Raw genomic sequence first — 27434 nt, forward strand, 5'->3', positions numbered from 1 at the left:
GAACCCATGTTTCTTGGCCTCCATTCCTATGGCCTAACCACAAAGCCATGTTTGCCCACCTTAGACCATGCTGTTGCTGGGGGGCTACACAACTGAAATTACCTTCACTGCCACTTTGGATTCCCCACTTCCAGCTCCTGTGGTATCTACTGCAGTCCCTTCGTACACCTCTCCAAAGGCTCCACTTCCCAGCAGATTATGCAAATTCAGTTTGTCCCGAGGAAAGGCTGGCAAGCATTGAATCTCAGCCCTAGTGGGGAGAGTGCTACAAAACAGTATGGCTTGTTAGACCTTTCAAAATAATCATTCAAATAAATATGTGGTTGAGGAATATTCTCAACATTTTGCCTTAAACAAATTTGGTACAGTTTGTCTCAAACACAGTTCACAAAAGACTAAAGTGATGCACAGGATTTTTGCATGCCCTCTGCAGAGGAGGGAATTACACCTCTTGTGTACCTAGAGCCAGATTTATATACGTCACAGCACAGAAGATGCTGAGAATTCATGGACTGATATTTCACGGTGTCCCAATGGGAGCAGCTGGGTCCTACGCTCTTTTGAAAAGCTGGACCTTATCTAGGTGCCTAGATGGAAGCTGAACTCTTTTAAAAATCTGGCCCCATTTGTTGGCATTGAGTCACTTTCTCTGGGCCTGATTCTTTGAGTGCTGAGCACCCACAGCTCTCACTGCCTTCACTCATAGTTTTAGGCGCTCGGCATCTGTGAAAATCGGGCCCACGAAGGTCGGCTAAATTTTCTGCTCTGTAAGTAGCTTTTAGACGTCACAATTACATACCTCACAGCGTAGCAAGCATTAGACAATCCCACAGCATCAGCCAGCCCCCTAAGTTGATCTAATTCTTTATCTTCCCTGACGAGCACTATCTGCCCATTCTGCGCAGACTTTCTGAACTTCCATATTCTGTGCCAGACTGGAAGGGAAAAGCAGAACACAGGAGATTGCACTTTGACATCCTTTTACACAAGTAAACTGAATAATTACATTTGTTTTTCCTCTATATCATAGACCCTTTTCTAGTCCCTTTCCTGCATTTGGGTTTATACATATGATCAGTGACATACCTGACAAAACGATTATTAACCATACCAGTGTGAGTTTACAATGCAAGAATGCAACTACACCCTCAGTGTCCCTCTACTCTCCCTGCAGAGAACTAAAATCATTACAACAAAACTTGCCACTGTGAGCATAACTGGTAATCTCTGGTGACCCAAAACATGAGCATTCCCAGGTCCCTTCTAGCCCCAGGTCTTCTGCATGGGGGCTATACAGCACCATCTAGCAGAGATCCAAGTTCGTACTGTGCTGAGTGTTGGAATCAGCCAGGGCTAAGGCCATGAAATGTGCTCCAGTGATTGCTTGGCACCTCACAAGATCTAGCTCTAAAATACCAGCTGGTCCTTCTCTTACATTTCTGATTTGTTTCCTTTTGTTGTGGTCTGGCAGACCCACAAGATGTATTAAACTTCATAATCACATACCAAAAGCAAACAGTGCAATCACAATGAAGATGAACGCAATCACTCCAGTCACAACAGCTGTGGTAATGGTTGCCTCTGGGTGGGGCATAGCATCTGTTAAGGAAGAAACGAGTCGTTCACTGACAATGCAATGTGGGTGAGCAGTACTGAGCTAAGCAAAACTGTGGCTTTTTCTATACTGCACTTTCGTGAAAAATGACAAAAGTTTTAATGACAAAAAGCGCTTGTTTAGACAGCGCTTTGTCAGCGGGAGCCGCCCTCCTGTCGATGAAGCTACTGCCCCTTGTTCAGGGTCATTTGATTTTGTTGCCGGGAGAGCTCTCTCCTGGCGACAAAGGGCGGCTATACTGCGCACCTTACAACGTTGTAAGGTGTGCAGTGTAGACAGAGCCTGTCAGAACTCCCGCTCTGTGCCATTCCTCTACCCTCTGACTGTTGTAAATGAAAGACGAGCGCAGAGCCGTTGAACAGTTAGGATGGGATTTTCAAAAGCCTCAGTGCATGCCTATGTCTGCTCCCACTGAAGTCAACGGTAAAACTCTCATTGATGTCAATGGGAGCAGAATTGAGCAAACACTGAGCTCCTCTGCACCCCACCCTTACTTCATTCCATATCCCACGGCATCTCCAGACAGTGTAGAGAAACATATCCAACCCAGTGATAACAAGTGCAGATAGAATTTGGCCCCAGTGTTTCTTTGAAAAGAAAGTTAGCCCTAGCACTACCAACTGGGAATCTTCACAGAAACACTGCTATTAATTGCCACGTACACATTGTACACTATAGATGTGACAACATCTTCATACAAATAGCTGTCTCTGTTCATAAATCATTGGGATTGCCCTGACTAAAAATGATTTGTGTTGGTGATCGACCATTTCAATGTTAGCTTATTCACCGAACAAAAAGTACAGCACATACCTTTAACCAACACGACCTCGTCACTGATGCCACTGTATGCACCCAGTCCCAGCATATTTGCAGCTGCTGCTCGAAACTGGTAAGTTCCTACTAGGTTCTTGGCCTTCCATGTGCATATATTGCTGCAAGAGCCATTGTAAACCACCTCCCAAGAAGGCTTCATTTCGCTTGTGTTCCGGGACCCCTTCCTACAAAGCGCACAGCAAAACAACAGAGCTATATTAGCTAGTATGTGTTATTTACAGCTTCTGCCATACATCATTTCAACAGCATGGCCTACGAGAAGACTCTCTTCGTGCACATGTTCCACACTCAGTACCATTCCATTCATGTGGGTTTGGCTGCAGAAACACAGTGATATTAACATGCCGTTCCAGTAACGCAGGAGATGACACCTCTTTAGCCTGGCATAGAAAATGAAATGCCAGCATGTTTTGGACATACACGGCGAGGGCATCCTTTCTGCTGTTTTAATATGCAGCTCATAGCTAGGATCTCAAAACATTGTTATTTCATTTTAGGCAAAACTCTTCATTTATTCTTTGTACTATTAGAGGTTTTAGTTCTCTCGGGCCTAGAGCAGTTCAGTGCCCCTTGTGTATCAGGTTTCACAAGCTAATAAAGAAAGCATGTCATTGGCAGGGAAGACACAATCCTTTAGCTAGCCAGTTTCCCACAGTATCTGCTGGCTGCCGGGCATATTGCTTCCTTTTTAAGTTGGCTTTGATTGGATCGCTTAACACAAATTCAGAGCAGATTATACATCATCTGAAAGAAGGAGCATATATTAGATTTGTAGGGCATGTCTGAATCGTCATTTCATGTTACATGATACAGGTATACTTCATGTGAAATGGCCTTGTACTGTATGCCAACAAACCCCACAACTCACTCTAAAGCAGAACAACAGAACAAAAACTTCTAGCCCAGAAAGCCACGTGGAAGCTAAATGTATATGTTATTGGGTTATTCATGTTACTGACAGAGCTCTGTGAAAATCAATGGGTATCCTCAAGGATATTATGCAAATAGTTTCTTTGGTATTGATTAGCTGGGTTCACAGTTACCTAACTGGGTTCAAATGAACCTTGGACACATTGCAAAACTCAGTTGAAACCAGTGACTTTCTCCTGGTTTTACATCAAAACCACATGAGAAAAGTAAATTTCACAGAACTGATGAAAAATCAAAAATGAATTGTGGATTGATTATGGGCTGCTTTGGAGCCAGGAGAATACAAAGCTTGTGACTGTGCATAACCCTTACATGAGATAAGGCTCCTCATCATGCGTTTCCTCACCTTGGACTCCCACACATGGGTCAGGTGCAATCTGGCCTTTAGCAGATCAAAATCTTCAGGTCTCATCTATCTCAGTTATCGTATGCAGTTCAGTCCTGCCGTGTACTCACAGAACTGTGGTAGAAGCTTACAACACCAGGAAGATATGCCTGGGTGAAAGCTTATGCTGCTGCAGTATGCCAGCCTCTGGCAGTGCTGTCAGTCTTTCGCTATCATGAGCACAAAATTAACTTGGGAAAAACAATGCACTGAGTTTTATTTTTTGGTTCTTTCCCTAACCCCTAATCTACAAAATGTCATAGAAATATCCCAGCAGAAGAAACCCCTTTGATATTATGCAATGTATTAATCTTCAGGAGATTTAATACTTACATTGACTCTGGAATGCCCTGACAAGATTCCCCTCCAGATTCCTTATCAGGAATTGGAAGAACCAAAGACAACTCTTCCTACAAAAAATATCCTAGGCTATACAGTTAGCCCATCTGATCCCAGAACAAGACTTTTTAAAGTTTTAGCTACTGCTGTGTAGATGCCTATGAGTATAGATAGACACGCTCACTAAAGCTAACCATTTGCAAGAGGATTAATTCAAGGAGTTCCCAGTAACCTGGAACATTTAATGCCCTTGTCTGACAACTAATTAACATTTCCCCCCAGATTCCTCTGGATAATGAGGTATCTATACTTCAATTAGTGATGAATATGCATTAATTGATTCAGAGGTTTGATTTGGAAAAGCGTCCAAAACTTCATCTGATTAACCAGTTTATCCAAACAGATCTATGTATCTGGGAAATGGCCTGAAAATCTTATTAGAACTAGTTTTCTTATGAGATTTCTAGAGCTTTCTGGTTTTGTCTGAGTTTATCAGAGTCAGAAATACTGAGAGGATAGCCTTTCCTAAGACATTTCTTAAGCCTCAAGGAGCTGACTGAGGAGATATTAGAGCCATTAGAGATTATCTTCAAAAACTAATAGAATATGGGACAGATTCCAGAGGACTGGAAAAGGACAAATTTAGTGCCCATCTATAAAAAGGGGAATAAGGACAACCTGGGGAATTACAGACCAGTCAGCTTAACTTCATTACCTGGAAATATAATGGAGCAAATAATCAAGCAATCAATTTGCAAACACCAAAAAGATATAAGGTGATAAGTAACAGTCAACATGGATTTTTCAAGAACAAATCATGTCAAAGCAACCTAATAGCCTTCTTTGACAGGGTAACAAACCTTGTGGATAGGGGTGAAACATTAGATGAGGTATATCTTGACTTTAGTAAGGCTTTTGACGCTGTCTTACATGACCTTCTCATAAACTACAGAAATACAACCTAGATGGAGCTACTATAAGGTGGGTGCATACTTGGTTGGAAAACCATTCCCAGAGAGTAGTTGTTAGTGGTTCACAGTCAAACTGGAAGGGCATATCAAGTGGGTCCCACAGGGATTAGTCCTGGTTCTGGTTCTGGTTCTGTTCAATATCTTCATCAATGATTTAGATAATGGCATACAGAGTACACTTATAAAGTTTGCAGATGACATTAAGCTGCGAGGAGTTGCAAGTGCCTTGGAGGATAGGGTTAAAATTCAAAATGATCTGGACAAACTGAAGAAACTGTCTGAAGTAAACAGGATGAAATTTAATAAAGACAAATGCAAAGTACTCCACTTAGGAAGGAAAAATCAATTGCACACATACAAAATGGGAAATGACTGCCTAGGAAGGAGTACTGTGGAAAGGGATGTGGGGCATAGTGGATCATAAGCTAAATATAAGTTAACAGTGTAAGACTGTTGCAAAAAAAGCAAACAACATTCTGGGATATTAGCAGAGGTGTTGCAAGAAAGACATGAGAAGTAATCCTTCCACCCTGAGCTGATAAGACCTCAGCTGGAGTATTGTGTACAGTTCTAGGTGCCACATTTCAGGAAAGATGTGGACAAACTGGAGAAAGTCCTGAGGAGAGCACCAAAAACGATTAAAGGTCTAGAAAACATGACCTGTGAGGGAAGATTGAAAAAACTGGATTTGTTTTGTCTGAAGAGAAAACTGAGAGGGGACATGATAACAGTTTTCAAGTACATGAAAGGTTGTTACAAGGAGGAGGGTGAAAAAATTATTCTCATTAACCTCGAAGACAGGACAAGAAGCAATGGGCTTAAATTGCAGCAAGGGAGGTTTAGGTTGGACGTTAGTAAATACTTCCTAAATGTCAGGGTAGTTAAGCACTGAAACAAATTACCTATGGAATCTCTGTCATTGGAGGTTTTTAAGAGCAGGTTAGACAAACACCTGTCAGGAAATGTCTAGTTATCATTTAGTCCTGCCTTGAGTGCAGGGGACTGGACTAGATGACCTCTCGAGGTCCCTTCCAGTCCTACACTTCTATGATTCTATTATTTCAATATTATCTTCACATACATAAGGAAGACTTAGCCATAAGAAAGACTAAAAGCTCCTTGGGTCTCTGGCCTAAATTTTCAAAATTGATTTTGAGTGTTTTAGGACATTTTAATTTTTGGAAGCCTGAGACACCTCAGAGGGGGTGATTTCCATAATGAATTGAGCAGCAGCCCTCTGAAAATCAGATCCCTTAAAACTGTGTCAAGTTGAGTACCCAAAAAATTGAGGGACCTAACATTTCTAGTCACTTTGGAAAATTTGGAATCTCATCATGAGCTCCTCAGCCTACCTCTTCTATTAGTAAGCACAGGTTAGGAATAAGCTGAAAGCCCGAATTCCCCCCTTCAGCCACAAATCATATGGGTGATCTTCCTTCCCATCTTGCCTGAAAACAAGATGTGCAGGGGCATGTAAATACAATTTCAAAACCAAGGATATTAAACATTTAGAAATTTCTAAAATGGCTTGAGTTCAATTTGGGATTTGGGCCGGAATGTAGGTTCATTAGTATTTAATCTGAACCTATTTCCTACTTTGTTACTGTAAAACATTCTGCTGGATACCCGTATACAAATGAACCATCGATCGTTTGCTAGCAGGAGCGTGCTCTGCAATTCACTTACCTGCTTTCTAAAATGTGGTAGGTAAGATTGCTTCCATTGTCTTCAGCTTTTTCCCACTGTACAAAATTTTTATTCTCCTCCGCTATTTTGGGGATTCCTGGTTTACTTGGAACTCCAGCTATTGTGCAAAGTGAGAAAATGGAGAATTCTGAAAAGACAGTATTTTACTACACACATTTCATATTCTGAGAAAAAAGTGACAAGAGCAGGGGCTAGAGCAAAACTTAAACATGCACCAGGGTGTTGAGACCTGGGAAGGAACTGAAGACTTGCAGACTCTGGTCTAAAAGGCTACTCATGGAAAAGGAACCTTTGGACTTTTATTCGTGATGGAAAACTTCATAAGGTTCTTTCACACACACTCAGACTTCTGCTTGGATTCATGAGTTCTTATAACATTAAAGTAGTTCATTTCAATTCCACTCTCTCCTTCCCCGTCTTCCACCTTTGAAAGAGTCCTCCAATTTTATTTTTGGCAGATATTTATTTTGTGCTTTTTTTTTTTTTTGGAGTTCACACAGAGAGAAATCAGTGATTCTTATAAGATGATTATTATGTGGCAAAGCACCCTGAAAATGTTTACTTTCACCCTCAGAATAGTGTTAATCTAGGATCAGATGATTTTAAGGGCTTACCCCTAGTTTTAAAGCTTCCTGGAGGTGAGGTGCTTTTTGCTCCGGTTATGTAAATGACTGCTGCTCGCACAAAGTAGTTGGTGTCAGGACGAACTCCCGTGAGATGACATTTATACACGGGACCTTCCGTACACGTAATGTTTGCAGGACAAAACCAGCCGTTTTTTGTTTGCCACTAGAAAAATAAAATATCATCTGAGTCAATAGTCTCACTCTGTGAGGGCCTGATCCAAAGTCCATTGCAACCAACAGAGTCTTTCTATTGACTTCAGTGGCCTTGGCATGGGGCCCTTAAAGGAGTGTGTATACAAACATAAGTATTGAGAGGCTCTTGATGCTGGAGAGCATGAACTACAAACCCTCTTCCGACAGACCAAGGCCACCCAGAAATTTGATGTTATTCTTCTGAGATCTACAAGGCCTAGAAATCACATGGGACAACAGAGTGGGTGGCACCTGCATAGGTGTGCCAGTGCAGGAGAGACCATAAGCAGCCTGCCCCTTCCACACCTGTGTTTGGCCAGTACCTTTGGCTTGCTGTGAGCTTTGCTTGCCAGGCTGATCCTAAGTGAAGCCATCACGATTATGATCAGCTCTGTTAAGACATTCATGCAGTCTAGTAGCGCCTATGTTATTTTCTGACTATCGTGGTTCAGACATTAAACCCGAAGTTGCCATGTATATTGCTACCGTTGTAGCATTTACTTCATAGTGCACGCTGCAGAACTGATTTGTTTCCCCAGCAGTTTCTTTCTAGGCCTGCCCCAGGTAGGAGATGAAAATAAAATTCATAGACTGTTTTAAAAAAATTATTTCAACATTTAAAAAAATTGGAGCCCACCTATTTCTTTCTAACCATGGCACACGCTGGAGAGTGCATAAGGGGGCTATTCCTTCCCCAAGAGGTTCTGGATGACTCAGCCAAAAATCTTTTGGATCTCCTGGAGAATGCCTGCTGCAGCGGGAGTTCTCCCTTGTTCCTGGCCAGTGCTGCCTTCACCTTGCCCCTTGCTGGGGTACTACTACTGGCAGTGACATTATGGTGCCTGAATTACCCGGTGGGACTCCCTGCAGCCTTCCCTCGTTCCCCACCCTCTACAAGGCTGGGCAGAATCTGGCCTTTCATCCGAAAAGAAAAGGGTATTTTTTACCTTCTGCACTTCAAACCAGAATTTGGTTATGTTGCCATGCAAAGGAGACCTCCATTCTAACTGACAACTGGTGTTTCGGGCAATTATATTCACTGGGACAGGTGGAGTCTCAAACGTTGCTGCAAACACAGGGGCACTCTCAGAAAACCAGTTCTTCTCTGGATGAAAAGCAAGAACCTAACAGGAGAAACAATGAAACATACAGTCTCAAGCCACTCTGAAAACTGCATTTGATTTGGTTTTGGTGGCTGTGTTATGGCAATGTGAATGCTCCCTTCCATCATTCAAGTACCTTGGCACATTACTTAACTACTTTAAACAACATTGATACTCAGGGGAAGATTAAGACTATGTCTGGCCTGAATCCAAACATTCTGGGCCTTCCCACTAACACTCTGGGGACCCTGAGACAGAACTCCTCTTGGCCACGAGCCCCATCCAACAGACTCTTCTTAGCTACCCAGTTCATCTTTCCCACAGAACTGCTCCCCTCATATTCTTTCCTTGAGGGACACAAGCATTCACACAAACCTTTGGATGGCGTTTTGACACCCACCGAGTCTTCTCCCTAGGTTTAAAATCACCAATTAAAATATCACCTATTCTGTCCATATAGGTCTCATTCCTTTGTCTGCAGTCTGCCTGGACAGTGTCATGAATAGCATCACACTTCAGTGGAATTCAATGAGCCACAAGGAATTGCGGCATTTTTACCAACTAGATGTTAAGGACCATTCCCTGCACTCCTCTCTCTGAGGCACATCCTAATTTGAGAGACGTTTTTCTCCTAAAATCCACCAAACAGCCAACGCGCTGCACGCATTTTTAAGACCCTTGTTAACCTGTCCTTGCTAATACTAAAGAAATACCAGAATTTGTGTATTGTTCCTCCAGTTGCAGTATGCTTTTTTTAAATTTTATAAACTGCTGAAAGGTGGAATCCACTTTTATGAGTTTGTCAACTTTCAGTGAAATAATCAAGTATAGTTCTATGGAAAAAAACAGAAAATCCTGGATGCCACAAAGGGACTGAGGCATTGCGATGCTCAGCTTCCCAATGCTTAACGTTTAGGTGACTAAAAAATCACAGCAACAACACCATGATGCACAAAGCCTGAATTAGGTGCGAAGGCTAATATGTGTGAAGAGTCAAGCACCTTACAATGAGAGCCTCAAAAGCCAGCATGCTAAGTGGGGAGCCGCCTTAGCAAGCCTGTAGGAGATGCTGTGGAGAGGGGTATGCCCTAAAGCCCTGCCCTTCTCTCCGAGATAGGCTCCTGAGTTCATGCTGCAGGGAGGCACCTATCTCTGCTTAAAGAAAAGGAGGACTTGTGGCACCTTAGAGACTAACAAATCTATTTGAGCATAAGCTTTCTGCTTAGTGATCCACAGCCAAGAACCCTCTCCTAGAGTCAGGCAGTGTAGCCACCTAAGTCATTTTTTGTGAGAGTGAGACAGACACCTGCTTCACTCCACACAAAATGCATGGGGAGGTCTGGTGACACCTTATACCTTTTACCCCAGTCATTGGAGCACTCACCTGGGGTGGGGAGACCCAGGTTTAATTCATTCTTCTGTCTGATAGGGGGAAAGGAGCCTCCCACACCATTCAGGACAGTGCACTAACCATTGAGCTATGGGATATTCTGATGTGGGGCTCTCTCAGTCTCTCTGTTGAAGCTGTACCAAAGTGGATTAAATAATGAAAGAGCTATTGGGCCAGAGAGAGAGCGCAAGAGAATGATTCTGTAGCCTGGTGGTTAGGGCATGCATATGGAAGACCTAGGATCCAGTCCCACTGCTCCAGTGACTTTACTTACACACAGTGGAAGAGCGTCAACAGGTGAGACTGAGGGAGTGCTATATCATGATATCCCATAGCTCAACTGTTAGAGCACTCACCTGAGATGTGTGGGAGACCCCTGTTCAAATCCTTTTTCCCCCCCAAAGGCAGAGGTGGGAATGGAACTCAGGTCTCCCATCTCCCAGGTGAGTGCTTTGGCCAGGGAGCTAAAAGCTGCAAGGTGAGTACCACCACCGACCAGATTTTGAAAGGGTCCCAACCCTGCAGGCAGCCTCTGAGCATGCCTACCAAATCAGGCACCACACACTTATCCTTCATTTATCTCCCTCCCAGTCATGGATTGTCCTGGGGCTTAGGCGGGAAACAAGCTTCCAAATGCCTAGAGTGAGGCAGCAGAGTGCATGCTGGGGAGGAACTCAGGCACCAAGGGAACTTTTACCCTGACAATTTAGGCATCAAGTGAGTTTAGCACCTACAGTGTTAGGCAGAAGTTTTCTGGATCTCAGTAGAGCCCAAATGCCAGACATAGGCACCTAAGCCTGGAGTTCTTGGTAAGTACCTCGGTAGATCTGGATCAAACAGCTTTTTGGAAGAACTAGAAATTTTCCATTTTTCATTGAATAAAAAATATTTTAACAATAATAACAATAATACTAATAATAGGCCAAAGACCTGATCCTACTGCCAGTGGAGTTAATGGAAAGTCTCCCATTGACCTCAATGGATCAGGATGGAAGTTTTGCAGTGGGACTTCACAATTTGACCCAATAACATTTTACATTTATATAGCTCCGTTTATCCCATTTGAACTCAAACTGCTGCATATACAATAGGACTGAAAAACTCTATGTTGCAGGGGGAAGGTTGGCAGCCATCTGATGAACTCACAGCATGCTGTATTACAGTGTCAAGAGGAGAAGTACTGGCTAAAAATATCACAGCCAAGCATTACACATATGCATGGGGTCTTAAGCATCCACACAAAACAGAAAGGCCCCAGAGCTCAGTTTTTAAGATCTCATCTGAAAGACCCACACAAGGAGAAATGCATGAAGTTTGATTTATCTTCCTCAGAAAGCTGAAGGACCGAGACAACTCTGCCAAGGGTCTGAACCCATGTTTACAAAGTGTAAGTATGCTTTTACTTTACAAAACAGTGGCTTGGTCACTTGTTGGGTAATAAGTATATCATATTTTCAGGCTTCTTGAATAGACAAAGTCACTTATAACTATACCTTGAATACGTTTTTTGTTCCACCATTGAGGCCGTTAATAGACCAGGCAAGTGATCCATTTGGAAATTCATTTTTTCTCAAAGGAGCTGCAGGAATTGGGGGTAAAAAGTTGACAGTAATTTGATAGCGGACAGAGTCTATGGGTCCATTTGGCTGTGAAGGCTCACTCCAAGATATATTGATGGTGTTATCAGACATAACCAGTATCTCAATGAGGTTAACGGCCTCTGGTACTGAAACAAAGGGGAAAAAAACAAAAATCTTGTAGATTTGGGGGGCAAGGGTTATTTTCAGGGAAATCAAGAAGAAAGTATCAGTATAAAGGGCTTTAAATATACACAAAAACATGTGACGTGTGATCCATTTTTAATAGTTACACTCTATCCCTACAAACCATACACATAAAATCTACATTCTTGTACATCAAAAACTGTGCACTGACTCAAAAATATTTTGAAGTGCTTAATATGTCTTTGGCTATGCCACAGTCCCAGCAGGTACACTTACAACTGTTCTTCTTTGCCAGCCTGGCAGTGGTGCTGTAGAATTCATGCTCTTTGCTAGACTCCTACCCGGGATCTCAGATATGCAATTTACTCGAGGCATGCATTAGAAAAAAAATGTCCATATACTGAAATCAGAAATGTTGCACACTGATAATTCAACAATGTCTGAAGGTAGAAATGTGAAAGTTAGGCTTGTTAAGTTGATCTTCTTGAAATATAAGGAGTAAGTCAAGTTTGAAGAAAGAAAGTTCAATAGCTTAAATTTTATAAAGTGTGCATATTTACCCCGGGAGTCAAATGCTGTTTTAATTTTGCTTTGCTTGATCTAAAAGCTAGAAAGTTAGAATGAGGCTTCATGCAAGGATAGCAAGATCTAGAAAGCCTGGTTTTAGGGATGTCTGTGTTTGAGAGGTTCCACATTAAAGAAGATACAGTTTCTGTACATATCTTGTTTTGTTACTCTCTCTCTCTTTTTTAAAAAACAGAGCAAAATGTCAGATGCTTTGAAGCACTATAGATTTTTCTTAACAGTACAAGAGTGTTGCCTCTTGTGATCTTGAGTTGGCCTTTGGCACATATCCTAAGAACATATGAAATGATACTCTGTTCATGATCTGTCAAGAGAAGCACAGCCATCCATATATAAGGAGAAATATTTAATAATGTATCAGTCATCCTACTCATTCGCTCATTTTGACATAGAAACAATGGGAAGACAGAGAGGATCCACAAAAGTTCTGATGCGTTGTTAAATAAGCTAGGAACACGAAGAAGCTTTGATAGCAGCTGATTTAATTCCAAGCTTTAATAAAACCGTTAATCACATGTCTAAAACTAAGAGAACAAAAGTCAGGAAACATACACATTCCAACAGCAGTGTAGAAGTTAGATGCCTGGGGGAAAAAAGACTTCATATTGCACACACATAGGGATCACTCCCTATGGACTCAGATCTTTCATAGGTTATATACAATGAGATTTTAAACTGAGCAGATGCGCTGCACTGATATTTTCTTTAGTGAAAACCATCATATTCTTCCATCTCATTCAAATGAACAATTAGCTAATTTGTAAAAGAAACAAATAAAATATCAGCTCATAAGTCATGGAATCATAACACTTAGAAATGGAAAGGATTGTTAGGCTAACCAAGTTCCTGTATTGTAGGAAGTTTCCTATTGTAGGAAACATCTAGTATTGTTTCCTACAATATATTTTTCAGTGCTTTGTTCTGCCCAGTTTTAAGTTTATCAATAAATGAGGCTTTCACCATTTCTCTCGAGAAATGGTTTCTTAATCCAATAGATCAAACTGTTAGGAAGTTTTCCATACTGTGTTTTCTATATTGCTTATTTTGATTTCATTCCATTTCTCCCAGCTATACCTTCACACTATGGAATCCATTCCAAGCCATTTCAAATAATAGAATATGGGCATTTTAATATTAATACGGATGCACACAGAATTGTAACTAGAGCTGTGTGGTCGTTTTATGTATTTTTCTGTGAATATTCAATAACATCTTTAAATAAGTTTATTACAGCCAAGCTTATAGATTTCTCCTCCACTTCCTTTCCTATCCATGTCAGTTGGTTACTTGATGACCATTTTGAAAAACTAAATCCTCTTTTGACATTTACAGATAAGCTTTGAACTGATATATGGTATGTCCATACTGATTCAACAGGAAAATAATTTTATAAATGGAGAACTAGACAGGCAAATGTCCGTATTAGGTTTATAACAAGGTAGAGTCCCAAACACATCAGAATGAGGAGGATGTGCTTTGTAAATCATCATCATTTACTTCTATGGTTTATTTAATTTTTATATGTATTTTTCCCTAAAGTACACTAATGTTTTGGCTGCAATATCATAGATTATTCAAGTGAAATTTGCATGAGTTGTGTTGATAAGGAAAACAGATTTCCTGCTAAGCAATATGTGGAGTAAGAGTGACACTCAGTGGCAAGACCAAAGCATTTATTTTCTTAGCCCTATTTCCTTTGATTCTCCCTGCTCTTCTATATATGCAGAGATGTAAAGGTTGATTCAAGCTTCGCTCATTTTGACATAGAAACAATGGGAAGACAGAGAGGATCCACAAAAGTTCTGATGCGTTGTTAAATAAGCTAGGAACACGAAGAAGCTTTGACAGCAGCCGATTTAATTCCAAGCTTTAATAACACCATTAATCACATGCAGAAAACTAAGAGAACAAAAGTCAGGAAACATACACATTCCAACAGCAGTGTAGAAGTTAGATTCCTGGGGCGGGGGGGGGGGAAGAGGGAGGGAGGGGGAGACTTCATATTGCGCACACATAAAATTATTTTGAAATGCTGCCTCAGTCACAAAGAATCACTGCAGTTTCTTAGCTATTGCTTTATGCCTTCTCAGGAAGTCAACAAGCCAGATCACTCCCTATGGACTCAGATCTTTCACAGGTTTATATTTAGGGCTTCAGTTTTTCAGGGTTTACTAATTTCATTTTTCAAGGGTTTTTTGTTTTAGCAATTTTTTAGTTTTATGTAGATGTCCACAAATTGGGGTTTTGAGGACTTCCTCTTGTATATACCACAATGAGTAATTATATATATTACTCATTACAGTAGTACATACCAAAATAAGTAATCCATTTGTAATGTTCCATACTGTGCTTTCACACAGTATACTGCTTAAAACAGTACTACATTAAAGCACTCAAAAGAATCTTTAGTGCTTACCAGCAGAGTCTACACAGACCAATTAACGTGCAACATGTTCATGCACTTTGGAAATTACATCCCCTTAGCTCACAGTACTGCTTTACGTAGACAAGCCCTTAGATCCAAGTAACCATTTCCGGCGTTTTTCTGGTGTCTATTGGATAAACACCGATTTTGGGTTTTTACTGTTGTTATAGCAGTGTGTTTTATCGCTGTTTATTGGTTAAAACGGAAAATCAGAAACCCTATTTATACTGTTAGGCCTCCAGGCTTTTGTGCAGGTCTGAGTACATTAAATTTTGACAGACACTTCCAAACTCTCTAACAGATGATACATAATTAAAGATAAAAGGCCTGATTCTGCTCTAGCTTACATTGGTGTAATTCAGAAATAACTCTAACTGAAGTCAATAGAGTTACATTTGCCTAAGTGAGATTAGATTTAGGCCCAAAAGTCAGAGTAGAGCTTAAAACTCACCTCCATAAAGAGTTGTGCCAATGGTCTCTTTTCCCAAAGGTGGCTGCTCAGAAGAATCTGAATAATAGTTTTTCACAGCAGCTTGTATCACATAACTTGAAAATGGCTGTAGGCCTTCAATAAGTGCTGTATTTTCCTGAAGTTCCTGTAATTAAGAGGCAGAATCACAGACAATAAATACTTTTAGAAAATAAAGCACTGGATGTCCAAACAGGCATCTGGCAATGAAATGGGAACATATGATTTAATTACATAGGAAGAAAAATCAAAATATCGCAGTACTTTTTCCTAAAGTAAATTTAATGATCATGAAAGATGCCAGACTGACCACATTAGAATGTTAACATCTCTAACAGATCAGGCACAAGACAGGTCATGGTCCTGCAACTGACCAATGTACTTTAATCCTGATTTTGGTGGGTCACTTCTAGGAATGAACTAGGGTATGTCTGTTTTTGTGCCATTTTAATCCTTGGCCTCTCTACTGAGATTGCCAACAAGGATTTCAGTTAATTAGTGCCAAGTGTAATGATATTTTTGAAACTGAGACCTGCAACTCATTTCACGTAAAGTACCAAGGAATAATCAAACTGTATCGTTTTATGCACAGAAAATGAACTTCTTCCATCCCAGAAAATGTTTTGTCATTTTCATGGTATAATAAAGATGTGAGCTAGGGATCTTATCCAGCCTCCACTGAAGTAAATGGAAATCTTTTCACTGATTTCAGCAGGCACTGGCCCAAGAGCTAGGTGCAGTAATTACAGTTACAAAACCATATTGTTCAGCCACTGTCAGAGGGATTAGAAATAGCAACTGCAAAAAAAAAAAAAAAAAAAAAGTAAGAGCAAAAGGACACTCATTTCCTATGGGACACACACAAAGATACGAAATCAAACTGGTCTCAATGGTTATTTAAATAGATTAATAAGAGCCACAACCTACTTTTGAGGAGTAGAAACTGAAGGGTCCCTTCAAATGAGCTTTAGCAAGGAAATGTTAAGAAAGTAGAATGTCAGAGAATCATCTTGTGTGCAAAATATGCTACAGAAAGCCAGGGAAGCTGCCATTTATGGCAAGAAGAGTCGTACAGAAAGGGTAGCATGGTTTTATGGAGTGGGAAATTAACACATAGTAGTGTCTGTCTGTGGAAACAAAGTTTCATAATGGAATATCAAATACTTAGAAGTGTCATGGAATCACCTTTTCATAAACGATGCCATGCAAGTTTTTGCTCCAAAATAGTCTTACCATTACTGTACAATGTAGGCCAGACAAACAGTGGGCTGAGCTCCTGCCATCATTAGTAACTTTTCCATAGTATACCAGGTACGTTGAAGTAGGGAGGGTTATGCCAGTGCACAGAAGTTGTGTTTTGACAGGTGGTAAGCTTACTGTAAAACTGGTGTTCGTAATATTAAGGATAGTAGGTTTCTCAGCATTTGAAGCTAGAGTCAGGCATCCTTTATCTAGAAGGGATGGGAGGGAAAACATTCTGAAGTATAACAGCTGTAGGGACACTCCAAATTTTAGATGTGATCCTACTGCCTTTAGCAACAGAAAGTATAACTAGCAAATACTATCTTTTCACTGGTTTCATAAACAGATAAAGAAAAAAAGTCTGAATTTAATAGTTTGGGTTCATTTTTTGCATCCAGTAAAAGTAAATTTTTTCAAAGTGAAGGATTTGTTTATTTTCTTGAAAGTCACTCAAGGACAGATTTCTAAAGGTATTTAGGTGCATCCTTAGGCACTGTAGGAATATAGGCCCACATTAGATTTGGGTGAACTACAGTATTAAATTGAGTTGGGATATTAGCATGAGCAACAGGCCCAAAGCATTTGACCAAAGAGAATATGATCCTGAGAAAGAAGAATTGTTGTGTTGAAGTTTCAGAGTAACAGCCGTGTTAGTCTGTATTCGCAAAAAGAAAAGGAGTACTTGTGGCACCTTAGAGACTAACCAATTTATTTGAGCATAAGCTTTCGTAAGCTACAGCTCACTTCATCGGATGCATACTGTGGAAAGTGTAGAAGATCTTTTTATACACACAAAGCATGAAAAAATACCTCCCCCCACCCCACTCTCCTGCTGGTAATAGCTTATCTAAAGTGATCACTCTCCTTACAATGTGTATGATAATCAAGTTGGGCCATTTCCAGCACAAATCCAGGTTTTCTCTTCTCCCCCCCCCCCCCCCAAGTGGTGTTGGAGAGCTGCCGAGCAGCCTCTTGTTCATATTCAGACCTATTCATGATGACAACAGCACCTCCTTTGTCAGCCTTTTTGATTATGATGTCAGAGTTGTTTCTGAGGCTGTGGATGGCATTGTGTTCCGCACGGCTGAGGTTATGGGGCAAGTGATGCTGCAGCTCTCCAACACCACTTTCTACAAGCCATTACCCTCTGATCCCACTGAGAGTTACCAAAAGAAACTACAGCATTTGCTCAAGAAACTCCCTGAAAAAGCACAGGATCAAATCCGCACAGACACACCCCTGGAACCCCGACCTGGGATATTCTATCTACTACCCAAGATCCATAAACCTGGAAATCCTGGGAGCCCTATCATCTCAGGCATTGGCACCCTGACAGCAGGATTGTCTGGCGATGTAGACTCCCTCCTCAGGCCCTACGCTACCAGCACTCCCAGCTACCTTCAAGACACCACTGACTTCCTGAGGAAACTACAATCCATTGGTGATCTTCCTGATAACACCATCCTGGCCACTATGGATGTAGAAGCCCTCTACACCAACATTCCACACAAAGATGGACTACAAGCCATCAAGAACACTATCCCCGATAATGTCACGGCTAACCTGGTGGCTGAACTTTGTGACTTTGTCCTTACCCATAACTATTTTACATTTGGGGACAATGTATACCTTCAAATCAGCGGCACTGCTATGGGTACCCCCATGGCCCCACAGTATGCCAACATTTTTATGGCTGACTGAGAACAACGCTTCCTCAGCTCTCGTCCCCTAACGCCCCTACTCTACTTGCGCTATATTGATGACATCTTCATCATCTGGACCCATGGAAAAGAAGCCCTTGAGGAATTCCATCATGATTTCAACAATTTCCATCCCACCACCAACCTCAGCCTGGTCCAGTCCACACAAGAGATCCACTTCCTGGACACTACAGTGCTAATAAACGATGGTCACATAAACACCACCCTATACCGGAAACCTACTGACCGCTATTCCTACCTACATGCCTCCAGCTTTCACCCTGACCACACCATATGATCCATTGTCTACAGCCAAGCTCTGCAATACAACCGTATTTGCTCCAACCCGTCAGACAGAGACAAACACCTACAAGATCTCTATCAAGCATTCTTACAACACAATCCCACCTGCGGAAGTGAAGAAACAGATTGATAGAGCCAGAAGAGTTCCCAGAAGTCACCTACTACAGGACAGGCCTAACAAAGAAAATAACAGAATGCCACTAGCCGTCACCTTCAGCCCCCAACTAAAACCCCTCCAATGCATTATTAAGGATCTACAACCTATCCTGAAGGATGACCCAACACTCTCACAAATCTTGGGAGACAGGCCAGTCCTTGCCTACAGACAGCCCCCCAGCCTGAAGCAAATACTCACCAGCAACCACATACCACACAACAGAACCACTAACCCAGGAACCTATCCTTGCAACAAAGCCTGTTGCCAACTGTGCCCACATATCTATTCAGGGGACACCATCACAGGGCCTAATAACATCAGCCACACTATCAGAGGCTCGTTCACCTGCACATCCACCAATGTGATATATGCCATCATGTGTCAGCAATGCCCCTCTGCCATGTACATTGGTCAAACTGGACAGTCTCTACGTAAAAGAATAAATGGACACAAATCAGATGTCAAGAATTATAACATTCATAAACCAGTCGGAGAACACTTCAATCTCTCTGGTCACGCGATTACAGACATGAAAGTTGCGATATTACAACAAAAAAACTTCAAATCCAGACTCCAGCGAGAGACTGCTGAATTGGAATTCATTTGCAAATTGGATACAATTAACTTAGGCTTGAATAGAGACTGGGAGTGGCTAAGTCATTATGCAAGGTAACCTATTTCCCCTTGTTTTTTCCTACCCCTCCCCCCAGATGTTCTTGTTAAACCCTGGATTTGTGCTGGAAATGGCCCAACTTGATTATCATACACATTGTAAGGAGAGTGATCACTTTAGATAAGCTATTACCAGCAGGAGAGTGGGGTGGGGGGAGGTATTTTTTCATGCTTTGTGTGTATAAAAAGATCTTCTACACTTTCCACAGTATGCATCCGATGAAGTGAGCTGTAGCTCACGAAAGCTCATGCTCAAATAAATTGGTTAGTCTGTAAGGTGCCACAAGTACTCCTTTTCTTTTTGTGTTGAAGTTGTAGAGAGCCTTCAGAATACCTGTGTTATCTTATGTCAGTTTTGAGCTGAAGTCATAGAAATAAAACACAATTAACTGGGTACCAGGTGCAGTAAATAATTGGCTACATAAGAAACTCCTTCATCTGGCCTTAGCTAAGGTCCAATAACTGGCAATGACTTCACTTGTTTGTTAAAGGGTATAAAAAAAGTAAACCCTTTCAAGGGTTCATTGCTAACACCTGCCTGACGAAGCTGGAGCCAGCCAACATGAGTCTAAGCACCCTGGGTCAGCCCTTTTGTAAGTATCTTGATCAAATGCTTATAAATGTTTTGTTACTGCTTGGATGCAGTAAATTGCTTATTATTTAGCTTTTTAGGCTTGTTTAGAGCAATTGTAGCCTTAGGATTTAATAAAAGAATTTATGGTTAAATTAGTGTCGTGGCAATACCCTGCATAAATAATAATTCCAACAGAAACCTAAATACCTTTGAACAACTGGCCCTTAGTTACGAGTGCACTATAGCTAGATTAGACTGAATTTGCCTGTCATAGCAGAAGAGCTGCCATGCAAAATCTCATTTTCATTTGCAGTGATGTTTTCTCACACTACCTTTTTTCATCCCTCTGCTCACTAGCAATGTTCATGCTCGCAAATTAACTCTCACAATTCTACTTTGAGTCATCATACTGTCTTCAGGATGCCACACTTACAGGTTTCCTGTGGTTCCACTGTAAATCACCTCTTTTCGTATGACATTCAGGTTCCAAATTCTTTTAAAGAGGTATTGTCCACTACTCACATCCCATGCTCATGGAATGTATGCAGCATCTATTATCATGATGCACTCTAACACGATGTAACATGCGGCCAGTTCTTAGCTTTCATTCTACCTTCTAAAATTGGCATTGTATTACAGTCTATTGCACTGCCCTATCTAAATCATTTTCCTCTGAAATCCATCTGCAGTCAGCTGGTAAATTTTAGATAAACACTTTTAGAATAATTTACAATCCAAATAAATTATTTTAAAAAGATGTGTTAAAATTTTAAAAACCTGCTACCTGGGTAGGGCTGCATGGCTGTGCTGTAGGCTAAGATTTGCACCTGTTTATGTGCTCTTTCCTGAAAGAAGAGGATTTTGCTTTCTTTATTTCCTTGATAAATTGTCGTGTAGTCCTTTGTTACAACACTCCAGTATATAAACTGTCTGTCGACAGTCAAACTACCATTGGTCATATCTGTAGAAAAATATTACAGAGTTAAGTTTCAGAATAAAAATTAAGGGGGTGATTTTCAAAGGCAAAAGTGCAGTTAGATACCCAGTCCCACTGAACCTCAAAATGAGTGAGCATTTAACGGGCATCTGAGTCTTTGGAAAGCTCCTCCTAAAAAAAAAAAAAAAAAAAAGACTTCTGACATGTCTCATAAAGGTGAAACATTTCCCTCTTTAACAAACTGTAGATTTGATGCCTTCTCTTCTTATCCAATTATTATGGTTAAGATTAATTACAGGAAGTGTAATTCAATGATGATAAACCCCAGTAATTATAGAACACAAAATTGTAGCTTATCATTCACCTTGAATGGAAACCCTCACTTAAGGAGGAGATGACCCCTCACTTCTGAGATGAGATGTTAAAAACCAGCACCCGCTCTGTGCAGCAAGAACACTACGCATCCCATAGATCCTTTTGTAATAGGACAGTTTTAGCCAAGTCTCTTTGGCTACAGTGTCTAGGACCAGGCTGAAAACAGAGCCTGGATTACCATCATAGAGTTATCAGGGTATGAGTCATCCTATAAGGCTTTTTGTGCATGGAACACCTTTACCACATTCAAGCCATTCCCCTGATGGGGAGAAGGGAGACACTAAGGCCTGTATTACCCTCTGGCATATCTTTTTGGTTGTGGGAAGGAGACACACAAATCCTATCAACAAATAGATATTTCCAATATTAAACCCTCTCTATGTAATGTGACAATGTGGTAGATACAGTGGCATCCATTGACAAGCAGCAGGAGTTGATGCAACACTGTGTCTATCTGACTGATGATTTAATGGGAAACAATAATTCCTGCACATATCCCACACTGTTCCTTCCCCTGCTCTGTTTCAATGGCAAGCATATATAATACTCAGACATAGACTTCTTTTTTCTGTCTTCACTTCAAAGTGGTTAATGTTGTGGAGAAAATCCATGGTAAGTATTGCATTATTTTTGCTGAAAAGTAAATTCTTTGGAACAGTGAAAAGTATGGAACAGACTGAGAATTAAAAAAACGCATCAGAGCAATCTCACCTTGAAGACTAGGAACATTGATAACCCTCCAGCAGTGGCATCCATCTAAATCTGAGGCCCAGATTTCATCCCTTCCTTTGATAAAGAAAATCTGGGACTTCTTGGAGTCCGACATATCTATAGTCATTGCTCTTCCGAGGTCTGTTTCTGTCACATTGCAACTGCAGTAGCTTCTTCTTGTCTGATGTTGTAAAGGTGTGTGTCCCAAAATGTGGTGCATGGTATTATTCACGATATCATAATAAAATATCCAGCAGCCTGAATCAAAGGCTTCCATCCAGTACAGACGACTATCAAATAAAATGTATCATTTACAACAGAAAACCTTGCTCCAGGCAACCTACCTTAAATATAGTCTTATGAATTAATACAGCCATAGAATCATTAAAGTTATTGTAGGGTAAATGCAATTCCCTCAGAGTGGTGTCAGGTTTTTTTGTTGTTTTTTGTCTATTTGTTTTGGGGTTTGTTTTATTTGTTTTTAAACAGAACATCTTTAAACAGAGGTCCTCTATGACCAGAACTGCAATGTGCAGATTGCAGAAAATTTTAATTTAGCTACTGACTTCCATTTTGTTTCACTATAAATGGATTTTCATGTCAGTATAGCCATCACTTGAAGTCTTTAAATCAAGAATAGATGTCTTTCTAAAAGGTATACTTTAGCTCAACCAGAAGTTGTGGAGACAGAGTTTCACCCAGTAATTCCTATGGCCTGTGTTATGCAGGAGGTCACACTAGATCATCACAATGTTCCCTTCTGGCTTTAAAAACCTATTAATTTATTTAAATTGCTGTATTTCAACTAAATTAAAAACAAAAGTTATCAGTCATTTCATACCATACCTTAAGAAAGGATATGTTGAGAGACATGATATAGTCAAGTATTGGTTACGTGACTGTATGTTCAAAGTTTTAAGGGATTTTGCCTTGAGTTCTAGATCCATAATAAATATTTGAGTTCCTTTCTGTGATGTTTTCAAGGCAACAAAGAGGTGTCTTGCAATCCAGTCAATTGCAAGAGCTGTGACATTGTGGAGAAATCCATGTTTGAAAAGCTTAAGGGAAATAAGAAAACAGTTAGTACAGCAATTCAGAAAGTAGAATATTTAATCCCCTGGGAAATGCAGACATTTAGAAATTAGTTTCTGTTTCATTTCATAACAAAAAGTCAAAATACCAAAAAATCATCAAATGAGAAATTTTGACTTCTTTGACAGAAGCAAAAATTGTCATTTCAAATCAACATTTCAACATAACATGTTGTTTTGGTTTTCTTAAATCAAAAAATAAAATAAAATAAAATAAATGCCATTTTATGTTGAAATGAAAATTTGTTTTATTTCAAAATGTCAATACAAAATGAAAATTGTCATCAGGACATCTCTTGTTGGAAAATTAATCTTTTTTATCAGCGTTGATATTTTCCAGGAAAAACTTTGTTTCAACAAAGCCATATTTTCTATAGGAAAACTTTCCACATAAAACTTTTCAACCAGCTCTAACAGCTACAGATAAAATGGATTTTTCCAGACTGGATGAGGATTTTTATCATATTATTAGAAATCAAATAACCCAGTCATCTACAACTTGAACTAAGCATCTCATACAAGCTGGCAATAATTAAAGCAGAATGGGCCATGTTTCTAATGCTCTTTTCCCCATTATAAGTGATTTGTTTGTCAGGCTTCTCTTTTCAGTTTTTAAACTATAATTGGGCTCTAATTCATGACATAGCTGGTCCCAAAATAACTGCAATAATATGCATATTTTACATGCGCCTTTCAAACAAGGAAATACACAATAGAATACCTGAAGCCTGGAATTATTCTGTATGTTCAGAAGAAAAAGGGAATCTTCCTGGCTATAATACATTGTCTCGTCATTAGCAGTGTAACAGACACCCTTTATATCTCCTTTTGCTGAAAGACTCTGGATGGTCTGATTTCTGTCTATGTCAGTAATGACCATCTTGTTGGCAGAAATAGTTATAAGACCTGGAACTGGAAAAAGATCTGGAGGGGAAAATGATACAGAACAACTGATACCAAACTCTCAAACAATAACATTCATTCATCATGATAAAGCATATTTTTATCATAGTTTCGCATCATGGCCATCCCCCCATCCTAAGAACCATGTTCTACAATAATTTCCTAGACTACTTCAGGAGATAGCCTAGAATGTGATTCAGCTAGTACAGTTCTCAGAAAAGCATCCCAATTCACAGTGCCCAGGGAAACTGTGAGAACTGCCCTAACCACTCTGGAGTTTAACACAATTGTTGCTTGCATAATTTCAACCAGAAGGAGAACTGGGACTAAATGAATAACAATATCTACACAGGAACTTTTACAGCTGAGAGCTGCAAGTACACAAAGGTGCCATTCAAGGTAACATTTATATTAGTTTCAACACAGTATAATGTGCTGACTGGTGTATGTATTATACTGCCTTTTACTGGATGGAGTGCTCCCAGCTGCTCATTGTTTGTGATTATGTCATCCTTTAGTGGACTGTGTACAAGTGGATGTAAGCCTTGATACTAGCTACAGCTCATGGATAATCTCTGTTTGCTCAAAGGGTAGAGATTTAGGATTTTTGATGCGGGTCATGGGTTCTAATGCCCCACACTGCACACATGCTATTAAACTGGCAAAGTGTCTGTTGTTTGCGGCTATGGATTTTTTTACAACAGCCCAGTGAAAAGTTCAAATAATTGTCCTAGTTTGTTACAATGGGAAGTGGCCAGGGCTCAGTATGTGACATTTGCCTTCATACACAGAATGTAAATTTGTGGTTGTTTGAACAAATCATCCATGGCCACTGCCAATCTGAGCTATATTTGAACCGTCATCCTAGTAGTAAAAGGCTCGATATCTCATTACCAAACACCTGTATTATTGAGTCCACCATGCAGTAGCATTTGCATTGCAAGGGGTGGTAGCTGAATATTGATACCTGAGGAGTTAGCTTCTGCTATATTAGATAGCGGTCCTGGACCTGCCGATGTGAAGGCTTGCACCTGGAGATAAATGGAACAGGAGAAACATTCAGGAGAAATGTCCACTAAGGCCCCAGTTCAGAAATCACTTAAGCATGTGCTTAACAATAAGAACATGAGTAGTTCCTCTGACCGCTCACATGTTTAAATTTAAACATGCGTCTAAATGCTTTGCTGGTTCAGGGCCTAAGTGGAGGGGGGCTTCCAAAGATGGTCTGAGCAATGATAGTTCATCGTGTGTCTACCAACCACTTCTAGGTCCCCAAGTAAAGGAGACAGGCTTTTCTCATTTCAGAGAGAGGTCAGGAAGTATTTCTCTCCTGCTGCTTCATGTTGTAATTCTCCAGCAGGCCCAGCTGCTTCATTCTTGGACTAGGATGCAGCACAGCTCGCCTGGCGCCTGGTGTTTTGAATTTAATGCATTACCAGCTCTGTGCATTATGGGTGGGGGGGTCCTCCGTTCTCACCTCATAATGAAAACCACAATGCCACGCTAGATTGAAACATGAGTCATCAGAGGCTAGCTGGTACCAGGCGTCACCTGAATCCTCACGCTTCTTCCGTGGTGGGGCTGTCCTTGATCTGTGGAACTAAGTTCTGTTGGGTCTTTGACTCTCAGCCAGCCCAGGATTCAGAGCTACAATAGGATCTGTACCTAACCTGCTGCTGCTACCAGGGGCTTTGGAAAATGGGAAATTTTCCTTTAGGCCACTCCACGCCTGTGGAATAGTTATGAGAGGTAAAACACTATTGCTCTCCACATCACACTGACAGGCACAACAAAGCACTCCATCTTGTCACGGTTATAACACCAAAGAACCAGATCATCACCTTATTAATTTTCCATACCTGAAACCTCACTGTCAACCTGGGAAGCACATCCTTGAGCGAAAAGGACATCAGAGAGGGTGCAATGTTGCTTATAGTCCATTCTGTAAAAGTCTCATTGGTGCCACTTTGATTTACTATTTGATAGTAAACTCTGAACTTTGTTAACGCTCCGTTTTCTCTCCTAGGTTTATTCCACCTAAATTCCACTACGGCTCTCTCTTTGCCGCCATCTGTACCATTATGTGACACATATATTCTGGGATTTGCAGGGGCTGAAGGAACTGTATTAAAAATACACACAAACATAGCAGAGAACTTGTGTTAAAATATGATGTTTGATAACCCCTGCTTTTACCCCTGAGCCTGGGCTCTACAGTTAGTTTATGGCAGCTAGGCTGCTAAAAAGAGAAAAAAAAACATTCAGACTTGTATTAATTCATTCTTCAGCCTAAAATTGTCCTTTAAAAACAATTTGATTTTAAGGTAGAAATGTGAATATTTCATTAAATAAATAGGTATGTGAAGGCATGAGCGTGTGTTCTAATGGTAAGACGGTTCCACTAGCTACTTCCAAAACTCCCTAGCTATGACTGTGACGGCTATGTGTTTTTCCTTGTCACGTGTGTATTTGATTTTAGCTTGATCAGCAAAAACCCACACAACTGACACTACTCGATACAATGGAACTCAGCTAATGTCAGTGGAGCTGTCGTTATTTACGTCACTTACACCGAGCAGAGCATTTGGCCCACAGTCTTTCAAACTCTGTGAAATTGGCATATTGCACCAAACAGTTTTTCCCTGTGCTTTGTTCACATGCGTTAATTCTACAGTAATTATATTGCGGTGTCCCTTTAACTGATTTATCTTTGACCTGACCTGAGTAAAATAAGACACCTATGAAGTAAAAAATAAGTACCATTTCTAAAAACCCAAATAACCGTCTAAAGTATTATACGCAGGATTTTACTGCTCATTTCATAATAAATTTCAGTTAATCCATCTTAAAAATCACAGGAAGGGGAGTGGATATCACCATGTATTGTCTGTTCAAATGTCTGCATGCATGCACATGTGACAGTGGATTGTCAAAGACATTCAAGAATGTGTATCTGCATTCTCTGTGATTCGTCTCAACTCACAGTGAGCCAACCCTGGAAGCAGCTTAACACCTCTTAAGAAAGGCCCAACCTCCTGAAATAAAGTAGGCCTTACTGCACCCATTAAATATTAGGAATGAGATTTGAAAGTCCGGTACCTTCTTCAGGGGCTCGAAGGGATATGGATGTCGTAGGTCCCTCCCCCCAGTACGTATAAGGAGTCACAATAAAATCAAACTGCATATAGGGCTCCAGCCCTTCAACTTTGTAGGATGCTACAGTCAGATTCCAAGGAGGCAGGCACCGTTCACTATCCACAAACTAAAATAAGCACAAAACATTTTTCTCCTCTCAGAAAAAAAAACTTTGTAAACATTCCTGATCTTTAACTTTGATTTTCCAAAAAACCCATACCAAAATGAGAATAAATTTGTTTTGAATTGTCATAGCTCCACTGATTTTTATGGACTTGTGACCATTTACACCACCTGAGGATCTGCCCCTTTGAATCAAATGTAACAATAGTTTAT

At 40.5% G+C, this 27434-nt stretch overlaps 1 protein-coding gene across 1 annotated transcript in view; it reads right to left on the reverse strand.

The window, feature by feature from the left end:
• Positions 1–27434, reverse strand: part of ROS1 (ROS proto-oncogene 1, receptor tyrosine kinase) — a 112933-nt gene that overhangs the window by 33782 nt on the left and 51717 nt on the right. Inside the window, exons 21-37 of the mRNA XM_074947578.1 lie at positions 27063–27225; positions 25823–26085; positions 24931–24994; positions 23782–23984; positions 22816–23027; positions 21970–22259; positions 20731–20907; positions 16532–16749; positions 15281–15425; positions 11589–11821; positions 8550–8726; positions 7399–7573; positions 6764–6881; positions 2429–2616; positions 1507–1599; positions 800–935; positions 103–265 (exon numbers count right to left, since the gene is read on the reverse strand). Of these exons, the coding sequence (XP_074803679.1) occupies positions 103–265; positions 800–935; positions 1507–1599; positions 2429–2616; positions 6764–6881; positions 7399–7573; positions 8550–8726; positions 11589–11821; positions 15281–15425; positions 16532–16749; positions 20731–20907; positions 21970–22259; positions 22816–23027; positions 23782–23984; positions 24931–24994; positions 25823–26085; positions 27063–27225 (3018 nt within the window). The remainder of the gene's footprint in view (positions 1–102; positions 266–799; positions 936–1506; positions 1600–2428; positions 2617–6763; positions 6882–7398; positions 7574–8549; positions 8727–11588; positions 11822–15280; positions 15426–16531; positions 16750–20730; positions 20908–21969; positions 22260–22815; positions 23028–23781; positions 23985–24930; positions 24995–25822; positions 26086–27062; positions 27226–27434) is intronic.

This window comes from Natator depressus, chromosome 3 (genome assembly GCF_965152275.1).
Source record: "Natator depressus isolate rNatDep1 chromosome 3, rNatDep2.hap1, whole genome shotgun sequence".
NCBI classification, from domain to species: Eukaryota; Metazoa; Chordata; order Testudines; family Cheloniidae; genus Natator; species Natator depressus.